Source organism: Salmo salar, chromosome ssa12, assembly GCF_905237065.1.
Source record: "Salmo salar chromosome ssa12, Ssal_v3.1, whole genome shotgun sequence".
NCBI lineage: Eukaryota > Metazoa > Chordata > Actinopteri > Salmoniformes > Salmonidae > Salmo > Salmo salar.
This window is the reverse complement of record NC_059453.1, coordinates 60,977,068-60,995,998: the sequence shown is the minus strand read 5'-3', so window position 1 is coordinate 60,995,998 and position 18,931 is coordinate 60,977,068. Positions and strand designations below refer to the sequence as shown.

The 18,931-nt window shown below is 41.9% G+C and overlaps 1 protein-coding gene across 6 annotated transcripts in view; it reads left to right on the top strand.

Moving 5' to 3' along the window:
- Window positions 1–18,931, top strand: part of LOC106565432 (nck-associated protein 5-like) — a 99,963-nt gene that overhangs the window by 69,314 nt on the left and 11,718 nt on the right. For all 6 annotated transcript variants that reach the window (XM_014132564.2, XM_014132563.2, XM_014132567.2 and 3 more), the window contains 4 exons: window positions 7,203–7,271; window positions 7,471–7,509; window positions 7,676–7,795; window positions 11,585–11,677. In XM_014132564.2, coding sequence (XP_013988039.2) covers window positions 7,203–7,271; window positions 7,471–7,509; window positions 7,676–7,795; window positions 11,585–11,677 — 321 coding nt within the window. The remainder of the gene's footprint in view (window positions 1–7,202; window positions 7,272–7,470; window positions 7,510–7,675; window positions 7,796–11,584; window positions 11,678–18,931) is intronic.

Genomic DNA, 18,931 nt, shown 5'->3' with positions numbered 1-18,931 from the left:
TGGCCGCCTTTCCTTCCAGTTCTCTGCTGCCAGTGACTGGAACGAATTGCAAAAATCACTGAAGCTGGAGACTTTTATTTCCCTCACCAACTTTAAACATCAGCTATCTGAGCAGCTAACCAATCGCTGCAGCTGTACATAGTCCATCTGTAAATAGCCCACCCAATCTACCTACCTCATCCCCATACTGTTTTTATTTACTTTTCTGCTCCTTTGCACACCAGTATCTCTACTTGCACATCATCAACTGCTCATTTATCGCTCCAGTGTTAATCTTCTAAATTGTAATTCTTCGCTACTATGGCCTATTTATTGCCTACCTCCTCGTGCCTTTTGCACACACTGTATATAGACTTTCTTTTTTTTTCTATTGTGTCATTGGCTTGTTTATTGTTTATTCCATGTGTAACTCTGTGTTGTTGTCTGTGTCATACTGCTTTGCTTTATCTTGGCCAGGTCGCAGTTGTAAATGAGAACTTGTTCTCAACTAGCCTACCTGGTTAAATAAAGGTGAAAAAAAAAAAAAAAATCTTTTTTTTCGATGCAGGTGCATGCTAATGGTCCATTCTAAATCAAAACAAATGTCACACATAAATTATTTAGTATATGTAACGACAATATTAAATCAAGAATAGTCTGATGGGTGACAATATTAGCCTATCACTTGTGAGTTATATATTATCACTTGTGAATGATGCCCAGCATTAGAAACAATGCCTTTTTTTTTTGCTACTTTTTCGAATCATAGTCGCACACCTCATGTAGCCTAGCCCATAGGCCTATAAGTTTTAATAAGGTTTATGTCAAAAGTGGCTAAATAACTTCTTAAAATTTAAGCACATTAATCAGCTTTACACGGGGTGTAGAGCCTAACTGGTATATATAAGCAGCGCGTGAGTTTCAAGTTTGGGGAAGATGATTTTCACCTTTTTAATAAAAGCATTACATGCATAATCGCATTTGTGGTCGCTTTTGAGAATGGTGTTTTCCTGCTAATGGAACATTTGCACTTAATGACTACTGCCGTGTGTGCATTGCTTCACTTATAATGTGAAGAAATAGCCTAATAGTTTATCAACATTTTAAGCTAAATGTTCTGATCTGTTGCATCAGCCTCATTGCGTAAAAAAGGTTTTAGATACTTGTGGTTGATTTAATTTGGGATCTATCGCATCCCACAACTGTCCCAGACTGTTTGGAATATTTATTTATCGCACAGAATAGAATAGGTCGACTTTTGTACTATGGGGGATAGTAGATTGACATAGGTTAGTGCTTCTGCTGTTCATTAGGCCTACTCATCTGGTTGGCTGACGAAAAGTAGATGTGGACAGTTCTTCCAATATCTTCAATATGCACCTCGGAATTGGATAAGGACGCGGGCAGTTCCGTCCCGGATGTGTCGGTCTTCACTTGTAGTCTGTGAGAAAGACCGATCACGTGACGGAGAGCTGTGTGAGGTTAGAGGTGCCTCTGAGCAGGCAGCATTTAGTGAGAAAGGCTGCAAAAGGCTTGGATTTTTTTTGAGTGCATTATGGCCACACAAAGGGGATGCTGCAGGGAAATTCAAGGTATTATTAAGCGACTGACGAAGTGTGTACAGCCTGAACAAAAAGCAGAGCTCATGCCAGAGCTCACTCAGAGCTCACTTTTTTCAAATCATCATTAGAGTTGCATCATGCATCCTTACAATGTATTAAAAATCAAAACATGTTTGTAGAACAACAAAAGTTACATTAATAACGCTAAATTAAGCATATAGGAGTATCTATTTATTTGTTAACCGCTCAACACTGAATAGCCGCATGTGGTCACTTGCTCAAATCGTTTGGAGAAAATATCCTTTCTATTTTATTTAGCTTTGTTCAATTGTATTCTTCATACTATAAAATAATGCCACGGAATTCTAAGCAAATCTTGTCTGTTAAATGAACTAGTGTAGCCCACATCCATTTGGCATAGCCAGATCAGGACCTAACATAACTCAGAGTATGCTATTCTGTTCTTTTGAAATAGACTACCCTTTCATAATATCATACTTCTTTAGACCTGTCTAAAATAAATCATGGATTTATTGTGAAGGTGTAGGCTATATTACATGGATTTATTAGACTAAAATGTAGATGTTTCAAATGTCTACATCAGTGGCTTGTAGGCTGTGTGGAAGCCAGGAGATGCTAAATGTGTTTATGTTAATTAACGGTCAATTACCGTGAGACCGACAGTTATTTGCTTGACAATCACCGGCTGACGTAATTTCGTGACTGCCACAGACCTAACTGGGAGACTAGTCAGGATCGAGGGAAAGATGAATGGAGCAAAGTACATAAATATCCTTGATAAAAACCCGCTCCATAGTGCTCAGGACCTCAGACTGGGGCAAAGGTTAACCTTCCAACAGGTCAATGACCCTAAGCACACAGCTAAGACAACGCAGGAGTGGCTTTGGGACAAGTCTCTGAATGTCCTTTTGTGGCCCAGCCAGAGCCCGGTGCTCCACATCCAACCTGACAGAATTTGAGAGGATCTGCAGAGAAGAATGGGAGAAACTCCCCAAATACAGGTGTCCCAAGGTTGTAGCATCGTTCCCAAGAAGACTCGAGGTTGTAATTGCTGCCAAAGGTGCTTCAACAAAGTACTGAGTAAAGGGTCTGAATGCTTATGTAAATGTGATATGTCTGTTTTTTAATTTTTTATAAATTTGCAAAAACCGTCAAACCTGTTTGTCATTATGTATGTAGATTGGTGAGGATTTAAAAAAAAATCCATATTAGAATAAGGCTGTAATAAAACGTGGAAAAAGCCAAGGGGTCTGATCGATCTGTATCAATCTGAGTGATCATAACTTCAAAGTCAACCTATATGCTGATGATATCTTATTAACACTGTCAAATCCCAGCAGTTCGATCCTGGGTGTGCAACAGCTCATACGAGCATTTGGCCAATTTTCTGGATATAAGGTATAATTGGAGTACAAGTGAGGCTATTCTTCTGAACCACCACACATTTCCAGCTCACAAGGGTACTGCTCCATTTGTATGAAATACCTTGGGGGAAATATCAAGTCACCAGTTAATAAGATATTTCATCTAAATGGACCAGGTCTCCTTAAAACCATTCGGGACGACATTACAACATTATATTCTACCTTTTATCACTGTGGGGTAGCGCAGAGGTGATAAAGAGGAGCATACTCCCTAGACTATCTTTCCTTATGTCAGCTATACCACTTCAGTGCCCTCAGCACTGGTTTAAAGAGATAAACAGTTTCTTTTCAAGCTTCTTGTGGGAAGAAAAGAAACTTAGAATGAACCACAAAAAAACTGTCCATGCCAACAAGTAAGGGTGGTTTAGGTGTTCCTAATGTGTATTTGTACTACTTGTCATATAATGCAAGATACCCACTGGCATGTGGCTATACAAATGGGGGAATAGCAGGCACCTGGGATTGGTTAGAGGAAGAAATTGTGACGGAACATAAGTCGACCTCCTTATCACCATGGTATTACCCCAAGTTCCACTGCAAGATAGATTACCCACTACAGGAGTTATCTTGTGAAGTGGCAAAGATACTTAATTTAAGGTTATCTATCAATGGAGAATCCTTCCCTTCATGTCCAATATGGAACAATATGTTTACTGCAGGGGAAAGACATTGGCTAATATTACCTGGCAACGCCAAAACATAAGTCAGGTGTGGTAGGTTGTAAGGGACGGAGATAAGATACCATTCCAAGAGCTGATGTCAGCGTTGGCCTGAATAATATAGCATTTCTACCCTATTTACAGCTCAAATTAATTCTAAAGTGTATTTCCTCAAAGTTGTATTGATGTGGGATCTAAAAGTACTTTAGACAACAAACTGTGGGATGTTGTGGTCCGCTAACAAGGACTGTGCCCCCCCTCTCCTTCTCCGTGGCTGACGTGAGTAAAACATTTTAACTGTGTTGACCCTCGCAAGGCTGCTGGCCCAGACGACATCCCCGGCCGCGTTCTCAGAGCATGCACAGACCAGCTGACTGGTGTGTTTACGGACATATTCAATCTCTCCCTATCCCAGTCTGCTGTCCCCACATGCTTCAAGATGGCCACCATTTTTCTTGTACCCAAGAACGCAAAGATAACTGAACTAAATGACTACCGCCCTGTAGCACTCACTTCCGTCATCATGAAGTGCTTTGAGAGACTAGTCAAGGATCATATCACCTTCACCTTACTGGCCACCTTAGACCCACTTCAGTTTGCATACCGCCCCAACAGGTCCACAGACAATGCAATCGCCATCACACTGCACACTGCCCTCTCCCATCTGGACAAAATGAATACCTTTGTAAGAATGCTGTTCATTGACTACAGCTCAGCGTTCAACACCATAGTACCCTCCAAGCTCATCATCAAGCTGGAGGCCCTGGGTCTCAACCCTGCCCTGTGCAATTGGGTCCTGAACTTTCTGACGGGCTGCACCATTTCATGTACAGTCACATTCACTATGGTTGTCTGAAGCGTGCTATGGAGTTCGCAGTTGGCATGCCTCATTGCTATTGGTTATTCCCCATAATTTGCAGCAATGTCAATGAGAGTCATCCCTATCTTTGCTGTACCTCAAGTTGTTGTGATTACAGAGCTGAGAAACTTTTAGAAGTTGATTTTACTCCTGGCTCACAGTTTGTCTGGGCAGTCTTAACACCATCCTTAAACCTACTCTGAGCTAAGAGTTGTTTTGTTTTTGTCTTAAAACAGGTTTTAGCAGGATTCCTAGAACCTTTTTTGAGATGCTTTGTGGATACGGGCCCTGATCCTAGATCGGCACTCCTACTCTTAGACTCTTGATAGCCCTGATTATGCATCTAATTGTATCATATTCCACCAGGTGTCTCCCTCCTCCCGTGAAATAAGCTGTTTTAACGTACAGTCTGATCTCTGAATGAATAGGGTGCTTATGTATGTAGTGATGGGTGAGAGGCCATAGAAGTCAGCTGAGAGCCTGGCATGGCAAGTGTATATACCATTTATATGCTCAATAATAGTATTGGATTTGAATTGTCAGTCAAAGATCCCTCACCGCATTTGACTAATTCACTATTTTTATCTCTTTTGGCGATGAGGGTATTTTGGAAGGGATGTTCGGGGAGCCAGGGGACACTTTGCATGACATACCCCCACTCTCCTCTCAGCTTAGTACAAGATGATGGATATCACACGACTGAGTAACCTGCAGCTACTTTCAGGGCTTTGCTTTATCGACAAATCTAAAAGACTCTGCCATTAGAGCCTTAAGTGCCTGTGTTAAATCTCTTAACGCGGCACTATAGACCGCTGCAGCACTTTAAAAGTTGTTACAACACCTTGAAGTCTCCCAGCTCTTCTGACCCTATCTCCCGAGCCCTAGTGGCAGAATGAGAGGTGGGAAAGAAAGTGCTTTAAAACACTTCTCCTCAGAGCCTCTTTTTAGAAAAAAAATACATTTTTGTGTTTTATAATCATGCCACTGTGATGGAGAGGGCTCTTACTGTTACTGTGGTTATATACTCTCGACTGAGGCCCTGCAGTACTTATGAAATGTTGCAGAATCAGGTGATGGTCCTCTGCCTTCTATATGTCAGACAACCCACACTATGTATTGAAGCTTATTACACATATTGCTCTCAGGTTGGGTAGTTAGTTGAGCGACCCATTGAGTTTCAGACGTGACAGGATCACACACACACACACACACACGCACGCACGCACGCACGCACACGCACGCGCACGCACACGCACACGCACACGCACACGCACACACACACACACACACACACACACACACACACACACACACACACACACACACTACAAAGATGAAACTTTCACAAACTGTCTCTCCCTGTCCCTATTTGTATACACGTGCACACACCTTCACCCTTAGCACAGCGGTGTATTGATGTGTGAATCAGGCTGTAATTGCTGCTGTGTCTCTTCCTCGTTCTGCGGTGTCTCTGGGTAGAATTTCTGTAATTATATTGATTGTGATCATCTTGTACTGCTCACTGAGGGATCCACCAAGCCCTACTTTAAAGGTGATTAATGCTCAAATCAGAGGCCGAACCAAATCTCCATAAGATTATACATTGACCAATGTGTATATGTTTATCTATTTAAGAATTTATCTCGCCATTTATCTGGCTTGAACTGAACTGGCTTGCCCACACATTCTCCCTCTCTGTCACTCTCACACACACACTCCCTTACTTGAGAATGCAATGATTTTTGACTAAGCTAGTCTCTGATTCGTGTTCCACTTCGAAACCTCATAAACAAGCAGATAGAAAACTCTGTTTTCTCTGCTCGGTTGAGATGTGAATTTATATTGCGGGGAAATGATTTGGTCTCTCGTCCTCCTTTTCCCCTCACCGTTCACCTGATCATTGAGCACTTGGGCCCGTCACAGCTCCTGTGACCCACTGTAGAGGGAGCATTAAATGTGTGAGGGCTGTTTTGATGTGCAGACACTGGTGGGTTTAGTGTCTCTTTCTATGGATGCATTTTGTTCTTCTTTGTCACTCTTGCTCTCACTCCCTTTTTTATTCCAATCAGCCTGTTCGTTCTTTTTTCTTTCTCCTTATTTCCTCCACTACTTAACGACACTTAGAAGATTAGTCCAAATGAGTACTAAAAGAGATCCTAATAATTTCAAATAAATCAAACTACTAACCCTCTTCATCTAGTCTCTGTTTCCCTCTTTCATTCAGTCTTTCAGAATGCTTCCCTTTCTTTCCACTTCCCTCTCTTTCTACTTTGTTCCTTCTTTCCCCATCACTCAGCCTGTCCCCTATCAGCCTTTCGATTTCGTCTTCGCCGCGGTGACATATTCGCGCTTTTGATCATGGCGAATGAGACGGTGGCCGGATTCTCTTTGACTCCATCTGCACCTATCAGAGCAAGGAGAAGAAGAAGAGAAAAAGACCTACCTCATAATTTCCTCTTTCTTCCATTCTTTAACACTGTTAAATTCTCCATGAAATGAAACAGAACATATTGTTGGGAAAGATTGTGAAATCAAGGGATTTTTTTCATTCTAGGTGTAGACATTTGAAACTGATCATATGAAACAGAGGTGGGGATGAATCTCCTGAGGTTGATCTTTGTTGTCAAATGAATGCTTTCGATAGAGACACCGATTACATACATCTCTCTCTTCTCTCTCCTTTCTCTCTCCTTTGTAGGCTGATAATTCAGTCCTGGCCCTTGCGAATGAGAGCCAGAGAGAGGCCTATGAAAGGTGTCTGGATGAGGTGAGTTTTCATATACAGTATACATTAGAATGTCATCCTGACACTGTCACACTGTATTCTGTCTCTGTACCCATTACATAAAATGTCTCAGCTTGTATACTCTGCTATGATTACTGTCCACTCTTAAGACTCCAAAATCATTCTCAATTTCTGACCACAGACCGAAGCAAAGATTTAACTTGTATTATATTTCATTCAGGTTGCCAACCACGTGGTACAGGCCCTTCTGAGTCAAAAGGTAAGATATGGTGCATCAAGACAAATCAATGATGTTCAGACTGAAGTCTAACAGGTCAAGGAACAGTTCTTTACACAACAAGGTGTGTGTGTGTGTGTGTGTGTGTTTGTGTGTGTGTGTTGTGTGTGTGTTGTTGTTTTTATTTGTGTTGTGTGTTTTGTCCTAGGACCTGCGGGAGGAGTGTATTAAGTTGAAGATGCGTGTGTTTGACCTGGAGAGACAGAACAGAACTCTGACTGAGCTCTTTGCGCAGAAACTACACCCCCAGGATAGCTCTCTGCAACAGGTACAGAACGTGTGTGTGCGACATTTTTTCTCTCTCAGCAGTAAGTTGCTTTTCATTTTATTTTCAGTCATTTTTTTTCTAAACTAGATTGAATGTGACAGGAGAATTTAATTAGATTTAGTCATGAGTACTGACAGACAGTTGTTGAAAGTGTGACCAAAGTGTCACAGTTGTTGTCGGTGAATGAGGACCAAAACGCAGCAGGTACGTGAATGCTCATCTTGATTTTTAATTATCTTCAAAATGAACGTACAAAATAACAAAACACGAACGATCAACAAAAACAGTCTGGTAAGGCACAAGGCAAAACACAGAACAATCACCCACAAATCACACATACAAACACACCCTAATATATGGGACTCTCAATCAAAGGCAGATAGACAACACCTGCCTTCAACTGAGAGTCCCAACCCCAATCAACCAAACATAGAAACACACAACCTAGACTAACCATAGAATTAACTAAACATAAACCAAAACCCGGAATTACTAAATCAAACACCCTTTACACAAACACACCACCCCGAACCACATAAAACAAATACCCCCTGCCACGCCCTGACCAAACTACAAAACAATTAACCTTATATACTGGCCAGGACGTGACACAAAGAAGGGATTTGTGTGTGCGTGTGTGTGTGTGTGTGTGTGTGTGTGTGTGTGTGTGTGTGTGTGTGTGTGTGTGTGTGTGTGTGTGTGTGTGTGTGTGTGTGTGTGTGTGTGTGTGTGTGTGTGTGTGTGTGTGTGTGTGTGCTTGTACGCAATGCATACAGATGTACTATCTTAATTTGACCATTTTCTTAGAGCAGGAAAATTATCCCGAAGCAACAAGAAATGTGGAGTATAATTCATGGACATTTTTGCATGGGTTGATACATTTTTTGGTTAAGTGGAATCAAGTTTAAAAAGCTTGTGGAAATTACAGTGCCTTCAGAAAGGATTCATACCCCTTGACTTATTCCACATTTTGTTGTTACAGCCTGAATTCAAAATGGTTTAAATATGGTCATGTTTTACCCGTCTACGTGTAATACCCCATAATGACAAAGTGAAAACATGTTTTTAGAAATGTTTGCTAATTTATTTAAAATGAAATACAGAAATATCTCATTTACACAAGTGTTCACACCCCTGAGTCAGTACATGTTAGAATCACCTTTGGCAGTGATTACAGCTGTGAGTCTTTCTGGGTAAGTCTCTAAGAGCTTTGTACACCTGGATTGTACAATATTTGCACATTATTCTTAAAAAAAATATTCAAGCTCTGTGAAGCTGTCTGTTGATCATTGCTAGACGATTTAAGTCAAAACTGTAACTAGGACACTCAGGAACATTCAATGTCATCTAGTTAAGTAACTCCAGTGTTTAGTTGGCTGAGTGTTTTAGGTTATTGTCATGCTAAAAGGTGAATTATTCTCCCAGTGTATGTAGGAAGGCAGAATGACCAGGTTTTCCTCCAGGATTTGCCTGTGCTTAGCTCTATTCCGTTTATTTTATCAACAAAAAAAACTCCCTAGTGTTTGCCGTAGACGAGCAAAACCAAAACATGATGCGGCCACCACCATGCTTGAAAATGTGATGAGTTGTGTTGGATTTGCCGCAAACATAACGCTTTGTTTTCAGGACATAAAGTTAATTTCTTTGCCACATTTTTTCAGTTTTACTTTAGTGCCTTTTTGCAAACAGGATGCATGTTTTTGGAATAATTTTATTCTGCACAGGCTTCCTTCTTTTCACTCTGTCATTTAGGTTAGTATTGTGGAGTAACTACAATTTTGTTAAACCATCCTCAGTTTTCTCCTATCACAACCATTAAACTCTGTTTTAAAGTCACCATTGGTCTCATGGTGAAATCCCTGAGCATTTTTATCCCTCTCCAAGTGTAATTAATAACTTCATCATGCTCAAAAGGATATTCTGTTTTTTTACCCATCTACTAATAGGTGCCTTTCTTTGCGAGGCATTGGAAAACCTCCCTGGTCTTTGTGGGTCAATCTGTGTTTGAAATGCACTGCTCGACTGAGACTCAGATAATTGTATGTGTGGGGTACAGAGATGAGGTAGTCATTCAAAAATCATGTTAAACATTATTATTGCACACCGAGCGAGTCCATGCAACTTATTATAGAACGTGTTAATAAAGCAGATTTTTACTACTGAACCTATTTAGGCTTGCCATAACAAAGGGGTTGAATTCTTATTGACTCAAGACATTTCAGCTTTTCATTTTTAATTAATTTGTAAACATTTCGAAAAACATAAATCCACTTTGACATTATGAGGTATTGTGCGTAGGCCAGTGACACAACATCTCAATTGAATCCATTTTAAATGTAACACAACAAAATGTCGAAAACGTAAAGGGGTGTGAATACTTTATGAAGGCACTGTAAAAGCCTTTTTAAACCTCAAATACACTACAAGTTTGAATTTCAAGTGTGCAGGAAAATTCTCTGTGAGAGAGTGATCAAATGAAGATCGTACATCTGTATCTAAACCACTGCCTTGCTTGTGTCCTGTTCATTATGATTATATCGCTGATTTATCACATTTTTATTGAAAAGATAATATTGTCCTATGTGTCATGCTGTTTCTGTTTCCTACCTAATAAGCACAGTGTTTCTGATTTGAATCTGTTTTCATTTGGGAGGGAGATGAGAAGTTCTCCCTCATCTCTGTCACACTGATCTCATCACTGTTGTTGCTTAGGTGACTGTTGTCAAGGTGAAATGTGGAACGGTTATTTGTAGTTCTATTGAAGTGTAGCTAGTGATGTATTATGCATTGATATGAGGTCCGATAGATGTTTAGATATCCCTTCTTTTGGATTTATTTTATCCTAACTGATATCTAATATTAATTGTAACATGGACTGTAGCTTGGAGCCCGAATGCTCTTTGGAGCTCTTACCATTTTGGCCTTGTTGAAAGAAACCAAGGACAAAAGTGCTGTTGTGATAGTATAGTTTTAGAATCCCCTGCTGAGGTGTTTATACAGAAACTCTTACGTTTCTGAGAATTTGGCTTCAAAAGAACAGAGGCAGAGATTGTCTTTGATAAAGATGTTCAGTGACCTTGGTCATATTTTTCATTTCTTTGTGTGTGACACAGGGCACCTCTTTCTCCACTTGTCTCCCTCTCTATCCCCCTCCCTCCCTTGCTCTTTCTTCAGCTCTGTTTATTAACCCCAACTCCTTCGCTCTCTCTTTCTTATCAACTCTATTAGTATTCCAACCGCTCCACGGTAGCGAGCGGATAGGAGAAAGAAGCAATCTGCTGCAGAAATCTCAATACAGTATTTAATCTAAACAAATGTGCCCTGTAATTGCCAGGGGAGCAAAATGGCACATTCTCTATTACTGTAAATGAAAATTTCAACTGTCCCCAACTCCCCCCAAATCTAAAGCCCCTTCTCCCTACCTCTCTTCTCCCCCCACGCCTCAATTTTTCTGTATTCTTCAGTCGTTCTCTTTGCGTCTCTTACCTGTGAGGAAAGAATAAACATCTTTCCTCGCATACGGAGTGAGAGCCTCTTCCCCCGCCATCGCCTTTCTTTGTGATGAATATAATAATCATAAGGAAAACTGATGCCATCTCACTGTCGAAGCAATTTAATTACTCAGGGCTGAGATGGGAATGAAAAGAGCCTGGCTCGCTCCATTAATGCCATTTTTATCTGTGTATTAGGAGGCAGGTTAAAGGAAATCAGGAGAGGGTGCAGAGAATGACAATTGTCAATACGGTGCCCTTACTGTCATTCCTCTTTCTCTGTTCTCTCCCGTTCCAGTTGCAGTTGGTGTCTGTCCCAGAGCACAGCACAGAGCCCCTGACCATGGACAGTGACAAGCTGCTGGTGTCCCAGAGCCAAAGGGAGCTCAAGGTGAGCAACTGACCCACACATAAACCCTGACCCCTGACTAAAACTTCACTTTGACCATAGAATTACAAACACATATACTGAACAAAAATATAAACGTAACATGCTACAATTTCAAAGATTTTACTAAGTTACAGTTCATATAAGGAAATCAGTCAATAGGCCCATCCACTGGGGAGCCAGGCCCATCCACTGGGGAGCCAGGTCCATCCACTGGGGAGCCAGGCCCATCCACTGGGGAGCCAGGCCCATCCACTGGGGAGCCAGGCCCAGCCACTGGGGGGCCAGGCCCATCCACTGGGGAGCCAGGTCCATCCACTGGGGAGCCAGGCCCATCCACTGGGGAGCCAGGTCCATCCACTGGGGAGCCAGGCCCATCCACTGGGGGGCCAGGCCCATCCACTGGGGAGCCAGGCCCAGCCACTGGGGGGCCAGGCCCATCCACTGGGGAGCCAGGCCCATCCACTGGGGAGCCAGGCCCAGCCAATCAATGACATTTTTTCTCACAAAAGGGCTTTATTACAGACAGAAATACTCCTCAGTTTCATCAGCTGTCCGGGTGGCTGGTCTCAGACGATCCCGTAGGTGAAGAGGCCAGATTTGGAGGTCCAGGGCTGGCGTGGTTACACGTAGTCTGCGGTTGTGAGGCAGGTTGGAAGCACTGCCAAATTCTCTAAAACGACATTGGAGATGGCATATGGTAGCGAAATGAACATTCAATTCTCTGGCAATAGCTCTGGTGGACATTTCAGCAGTCAGCATGCTAATTACATGCTCCCTCAACTTGAGACATCTGTTGCATTGTGTTGTGTGACAAAACTGCACATTTTAGTGTCTATTATTGTCCCCAGCATAAGGTGCACCTGTGTAATGATCATGCGGTTTAATCAGCTTCTTAAATTGCCACACGTCAGGTGGATGGATTATCTTGGCAAAGGAAAAATGCTCACTAAAAGGGATGTAAACAAATTTGTGCAAAATGAAGGCAGTCAAATTCCACATGAATGTTTAGTCATGGTAGTTAGGCTTCTCCAAGCTCTGATGCTGCTGATGGTTATTAGTAGCCTACCAAACTTTCTAACTGCCTGGTAATCAGCACTCTATTGTCCCTCTAATTCCTCTGACATCAATGCAAAAGTATTCGAAAAATCTAATCAAACATCATGAAAGACCATGAACTCATGTTGTGCAACATTTCAATAGGCTATGCAATTGCGGGAGAAAATGGAGTGATGGCCTCTACTGAAAAGAGGAGGATCCCATCAGCTTTCTAGGCCTACTATATTTATTTCTGAACTTTCCTAATATTATTGCTTCTCTTTACAACAGGAGTACAGCATACCTGGTTGGGATGAAAATAAACCACGGGGAAAAGCGTCCTCCAGTCGCTATTTAAGTGCATAGTTGACATGTATTTTTACCAGCTGCCCCTGTTTCGATACAGGTGCATAATAATGGTCCATTCTAAATCAAAACAAATGTCACACATATATTATTTAGTATATGTAAAGACAATATTAAATCAAGAATAGTCTGATGGGTGACAATATTAGCCTATCACTTGTGAATGTTCGAATTATAGTCTCACACCTCATGTAGCCTAGCCCATAGGCCTATATGTTTTAATAACATTTTTACATTTACATTTTAGTAGACGCTCTTATCCAGAGCGACTTACAGTAGTGAATGCATACATTTCATACCATGCATTTATTTTTTTATATATATTTTTTTGTACTGGCCCCCCATGGGAATCGAACCCACAACCCTGGCGTTGCACACACCATGCCGGCATTGCAAACACCATGCTCTACCAACTGAGCCACAGGGAATAATTTTTTTTTTTTTTAATAAGGTTTGTGTCACAACTAAAGGGGCTAAATAACTTCTTAAAATGAAGCACATGAATCTGCTTTACAACGGTTGTGGAGCCTAACTGGCATATAAAAGCAGCTCTTGAGTTTCAAGTTTGAGGAAGATCATTTTTACCATAACAATGCACCTTTATAATAAAAACATTACATGCATAATTGCATTTGCGGTCACTTTTGATAATGGTGTTTTCCCGCTAATGGAACATTTGCGCTTATAGCCTACTGCCATGTGCGCATTGCTGCGTTTATAATGTGAAGAAATAGCCTAATAGTTTTCAACATTTTAAGCTAAATGTTCTGATCTGTTGCATCAGCCTCATTGCATAAAAAAGGTTTTTGATACTAGTGGTTGATTTAATTTGGGATCTATCGCATCCCACAACTGTCCCAGACTGTTTGGAATATTATTTATTGCACAGAATAGAATAGGTCGACTTTTGTAATATGGGGGATAGTAGATTGACATAGGTTAGTGCTTCTGCTGTTCATTAGGCCTACTCATCTTGTTGGCTGACGAAAAAGTAAATGTGGACAGTTCTTCCAATATCTTCAATATGCACCTCGGAATTGGATAAGGACGTGTGCAGTTGTGTCCCAGATGTGTCTGTCTTAACTTATAGCCTGTGAGAAAGACCCGTTCACGTGATGGAGAGCCATGTGAGTGAGAGACGCTTTGGATTGTTCAGCACACTCAGGGAGAAGGGCACAACGCAGCACTCCGGGCCGCAAAAGGCATGGATTTTTTTTAGGGTGTATTACGGCCACAAAGGGGAAGCCGCCGTGAAATTCGAGGCATTATCAAGTGCTTGTCAAATTGTGAATGAGAGACAATTGGAGTGTGTACAGCCTGCGCAAAAAAACTGAGCAGAGCTCATACCTTTCAAGCGACTTTTTTCAAATCATCATTGGTCTCATCATGCAGCCTTACAATGTATTAAAAATCTAAACATACAGCCCAACGTTTGTAGAACTAAAGTTACATTAATTATTCTAAATTAAGGGTATAGGAGTACCCATTTCTTTGTTAACCGCTCAACACGTGTGCACTCCCTCAAATCGTTTGGAGAAAATATTTATATTTTATTCAGCTTTGTTCAATTCTATTCTTCAAACTATAAAATAATATAAAGTAATGCCACGGAATTCTAAGCAAATTGTGTCAGCTAAATGAACTAGTGTAGCCCACAGCCATTTGGCATAGCCAGATCAGGACCTAACATAAGGAAACTCAGAGTATGCTATTCTGTTCTTCTGAAATAGACTACATTTTTCTTCATATCGTGCTTCTTTAGACCTGTCTAAAATAAATCATGGATTTATTGTGAAGGTGTAATAAGCTATATTACATGGATTTATTATTATTTTTTAAATGGCTTGTGTGGAAGCCAGGAGATACTAAATGTGTTTATGTTAATTAACGGTCAGTTACCGTGAGACCGACAGTTATTTGCTTGACAATCACCGGCTGATGAAATTTCGTGAACACCACAGCCCTAGCCAGATTGTGTTAAGGATTGTGTTAAGAACTGCAACGCAGCTGGGTTTTTCACGCTCAACCGTTTCTTGTGTGTATCAAGAATGGTCCACCATCCAAAGGACATCCAGACAACTTGACACAGCTGTGGGAAGCGTTGGAGTGGAACGCTTTCGACACCTTGTAGAGTCCATGCCCTGACGAATTGAGGCTGATCTGAGGGCAAAGGGAGGGACCCTTAACCTCTCTGGGACATGTGGGACGCTAGCTATTCAACAGCCAGTGAAATAGCAGGGGGGCAAATTCAAAACAACAAAAATCTCATTTTGTTCGATAAAGTTATTATTTATATCCATAAACCCCATTTTACATTGGCGCGTGATGTTCAGAAAATATATTGCCTCCAAAACTTCCGGTGAATGAGCACATCAATTTACAAAAATACTCATCATAAACGTTGAGAAAATTTACAACAGTTATTGAAAGAATTATAGATACACTTCTCCTTAATGCAACCGCTGTGTCAGATTTCAAAATAGCTTTACGGCGAAAGCACATTGTTCAATATTCTGAGTACAGAGCTCAGCCATCAAAGCAAGCTATACAGTTACCCGCCAAGTTCTGGAGTCAACTAAACTAAGAAATAATATTATAAATCTTCACTTACCTTTGCTGATCTTTGTTGGAATGCACTCCCAGGACTCCCACTTCCACAAGAAATGTTTGTTTTGTTCGATAAACTCCATATTTATGTCCAAATACCTCCGTTTTGTTTGCGTGTTCAGATCACTAATCTAAAGGCATAATGCATGAGCGCAAAAACCGAGATGAAAAGTCAAATAGTTCCATTACCATTCGTAGAAACATGTCAAACGATGTTTACAATCAATCCTTGGGGTCTTTTTAACATAAATCTTCGATAATATTCCAACAGGACAATAGCGTATTCATTACAGAGGAAAAAGAAGGAGCGGCGCGCCTGCGTGGGCGCGCAGTAAACAACTCACTGGTCCCAGGCTTGAGACAGCTCTTATTCTCTGCCCAGTAACAGTAGAAGCATGAAACAAGGTTCTAAAGACTTTTGACATCTAGTGGAAGCCTTAGGAAGTGCAAAATGACCCCACAGACACTGTAGTTTGGAAAGACAATCAGTTGAAAAACTACAACCCACTTCCTGGTTGGATTTTTTCTCAGGTTTCTGCCTGCCATATGAGTTCTGTTATACTCACAGACATCATTCAAACAGTTTTAGAAACTTCCGAGTGTTTCTATCCAAATCTACTAATAATATGCATATCCTACCTTCTGGGCACGTTATTCATCTGAATTTCCGAATACTGCCCCCTGTCACCAAGAAGTTAATCAGCTCAGCAAACTCATATTTTGTTTACCTCTGCTTCACCAGCATTGGACACATTCTGTTAGTAATCATGATGTTTATTTTCATACTCACACACTACAGTACATGATCAGAAGTATGTGGACACCTGCTCATCGAACATCTCATTCTAAAATCATGGGCATTAATATGGAGTTGGTCCCCCCTCCCTTGCCTGCTATAACAGCCTCCACTCTTCTGGGAAGGCTTTCCGCTAGATGTTGGAACATTGCTGCGGGGACTTCCATTCAGCCACAAGCATTATTGAGGTCGGTCAATGATGTTGGGCAATTACACCTGGCTCACAGTCTGCGTTCCAATTCATCCCAAAGGTGTTCAAGGGGGTTGAGGTCAGGGCTCTGTGCAGGCCAGTCAAGTTCTTTCCCACCGATCTCGACAAACCATTTCTGTATGGTCCTCGCTTTGTGCATGGGGGCAATGTCATTCTGAAATAGGAAAGGTCCTTCCTCAAACTGTTGCCATTAAGTTGGAAGCACAGAATCATCTAGAATGTCATTGTATGCTGTAGCGTTAACATTTCCCTTCACTGGAACTAAGGGGACTAGCCCGAACCATGAAATACTGCCCCAGGCCATTATTCCTCCTCCACCAAACTTTACAGTGGGCAGTATGCATTCAGGCAGGTAGCGTTCTCCTGGCATCCGCCAAACCAGATGGTGAAGTGTGATTAATCACTCCAGAGAACGCGCTTCCACTGTTCCAGAGTCCAATGGCGGTGCGCTTTACACCACTCCAGCTGACGGTTCACATTGAGCATGGTGATCTTAGGCCAAGGAACAGTTCTTGTGCTGATGTTGCTTACAGAGGCAGTTTGGAACTCAGTAGTGAGTGCTGCAACCGAGGACAGACTGTTTTTCAACGCTTCAGCACTCGGCGGTCCCGCTCTGTGAGAACGTGTGGCCTACCACTTCGCGGCTGAGCTGTTGTTGCTCCTAGACGTTTCCACTTCACAATCACAGCACTTACAGATGACGGGGGCAGCTCGAGCAGGGCAGACATTTGATGAACTGACTTGTTGGAAAGGTGGCATCCTATGACGGTGCCACGTTGAAAGTCACTGAGCTCTTCAGTAAGGCCATTCTACTGCCAGTGTTTGTCTATGGATATTGCATGGCTGTGTGCTCGATTTTATACATCTGTCAGCAACGGGTGTGGCTGAAATAGCCAAATCCACTAATTTGATGTCTGCAAGGATTTAATACGTTCCAAAGAGGTTCCCCAGTGAACAAAGTCCATTCTCATTCCCAGGATTAATTCAACCACAAATTACTATAGTTTAAAGGGGCTCGGCTCGCTCAATGTTCTAGCGCCACCATAACATTTTCTGCTTTGAAGGTTCCTCCTGTTTTGCCCCACCACTCACCGAAGTACCCCCAACGGCGCTGACCGTGCCCCTCTGTAATGTTCTCTCTTAAAATAGGCCGGTGTTATTGCTGCCCCCAGGAGCAGCACTAGACTCCTGCTGACAAATGACTGAGAAGCAAGTGGAAGACAGGAACGAGAGAGACCCAGTCATTTCAACCCTGAGGGCAACTGATTGGTTTCTTGTTATCAGGCAGGGAGAGAGGTGTCAAATTGAATATAGATTTTTGTTTCCCTCTGAACAAACACTCGCCTTATGCATTCCTCTCTTTCTCTCCCTCCGTCTCCACTCCTCCGTAATTCTGTGAGGTTGAGGCTTTATTTCCATCAGATCTCCTTGGCCAATGGTTTCTCTCTGGCCCCAAGTCTCAAAGCATTTAGTATACCATCCATATGGCTCTGGGATTTTAAACAAGAATATAGTGGGATGGAGGTTTTGGATCAATGCGGCACCCCTTAAGAGAGCCCATACCACTAACCCATCACACACATTGATGGAGTCCACTGTTGAAGGGCTACTTTACAACATAGATCCTCTCTCATGGATGGTGAGGCGGCAACTCAGTATTAGGAAGGTGTTCCTAATGTTTGGTAAAATCAATGTATATTCATGTTTTTGACTGCACTGGGCCTTTAATGGACCATGAGTAGAGAAATGCATTGACTGACTGACCGAATCCCATACAGTTCATTTCTCCATCCCCACATCCTCAGCTAAGCTCTGCATCACTCCCAGCTCCCCTGATCCAAGTGCAGCATCCGTCCAGATTGTGTATATATACATACTGCATATATATGGGTTTATCAGAGCTCCCAGGTGTAGACTGAGAATTTATTAGGTAGACGTAAATCATTGCATCAGAATAGGCACTTCTGCAGGATGGCAGAGTGGTTTTCAAAGTCACCTCATTTGACTGGGTTTGTCAAATTTGCACGTGATGGCTCTTTGGGTTCACTTGGGAGAGATGGAGGGAGACTGAAAAGGGAAAACAATGCACAGTGTATGCTGAGGTAATGAAGTGGGCCCTAACCTGTAGAAACCAGGCCTGTTGCTTGGATTCATCAAATTGACATGCCATGGCTTTGGAGAATGCCAGTGGAGTAGTAGTGGAAATAATGACAAGGGAAGAGAATGAATGGTCTGTGTA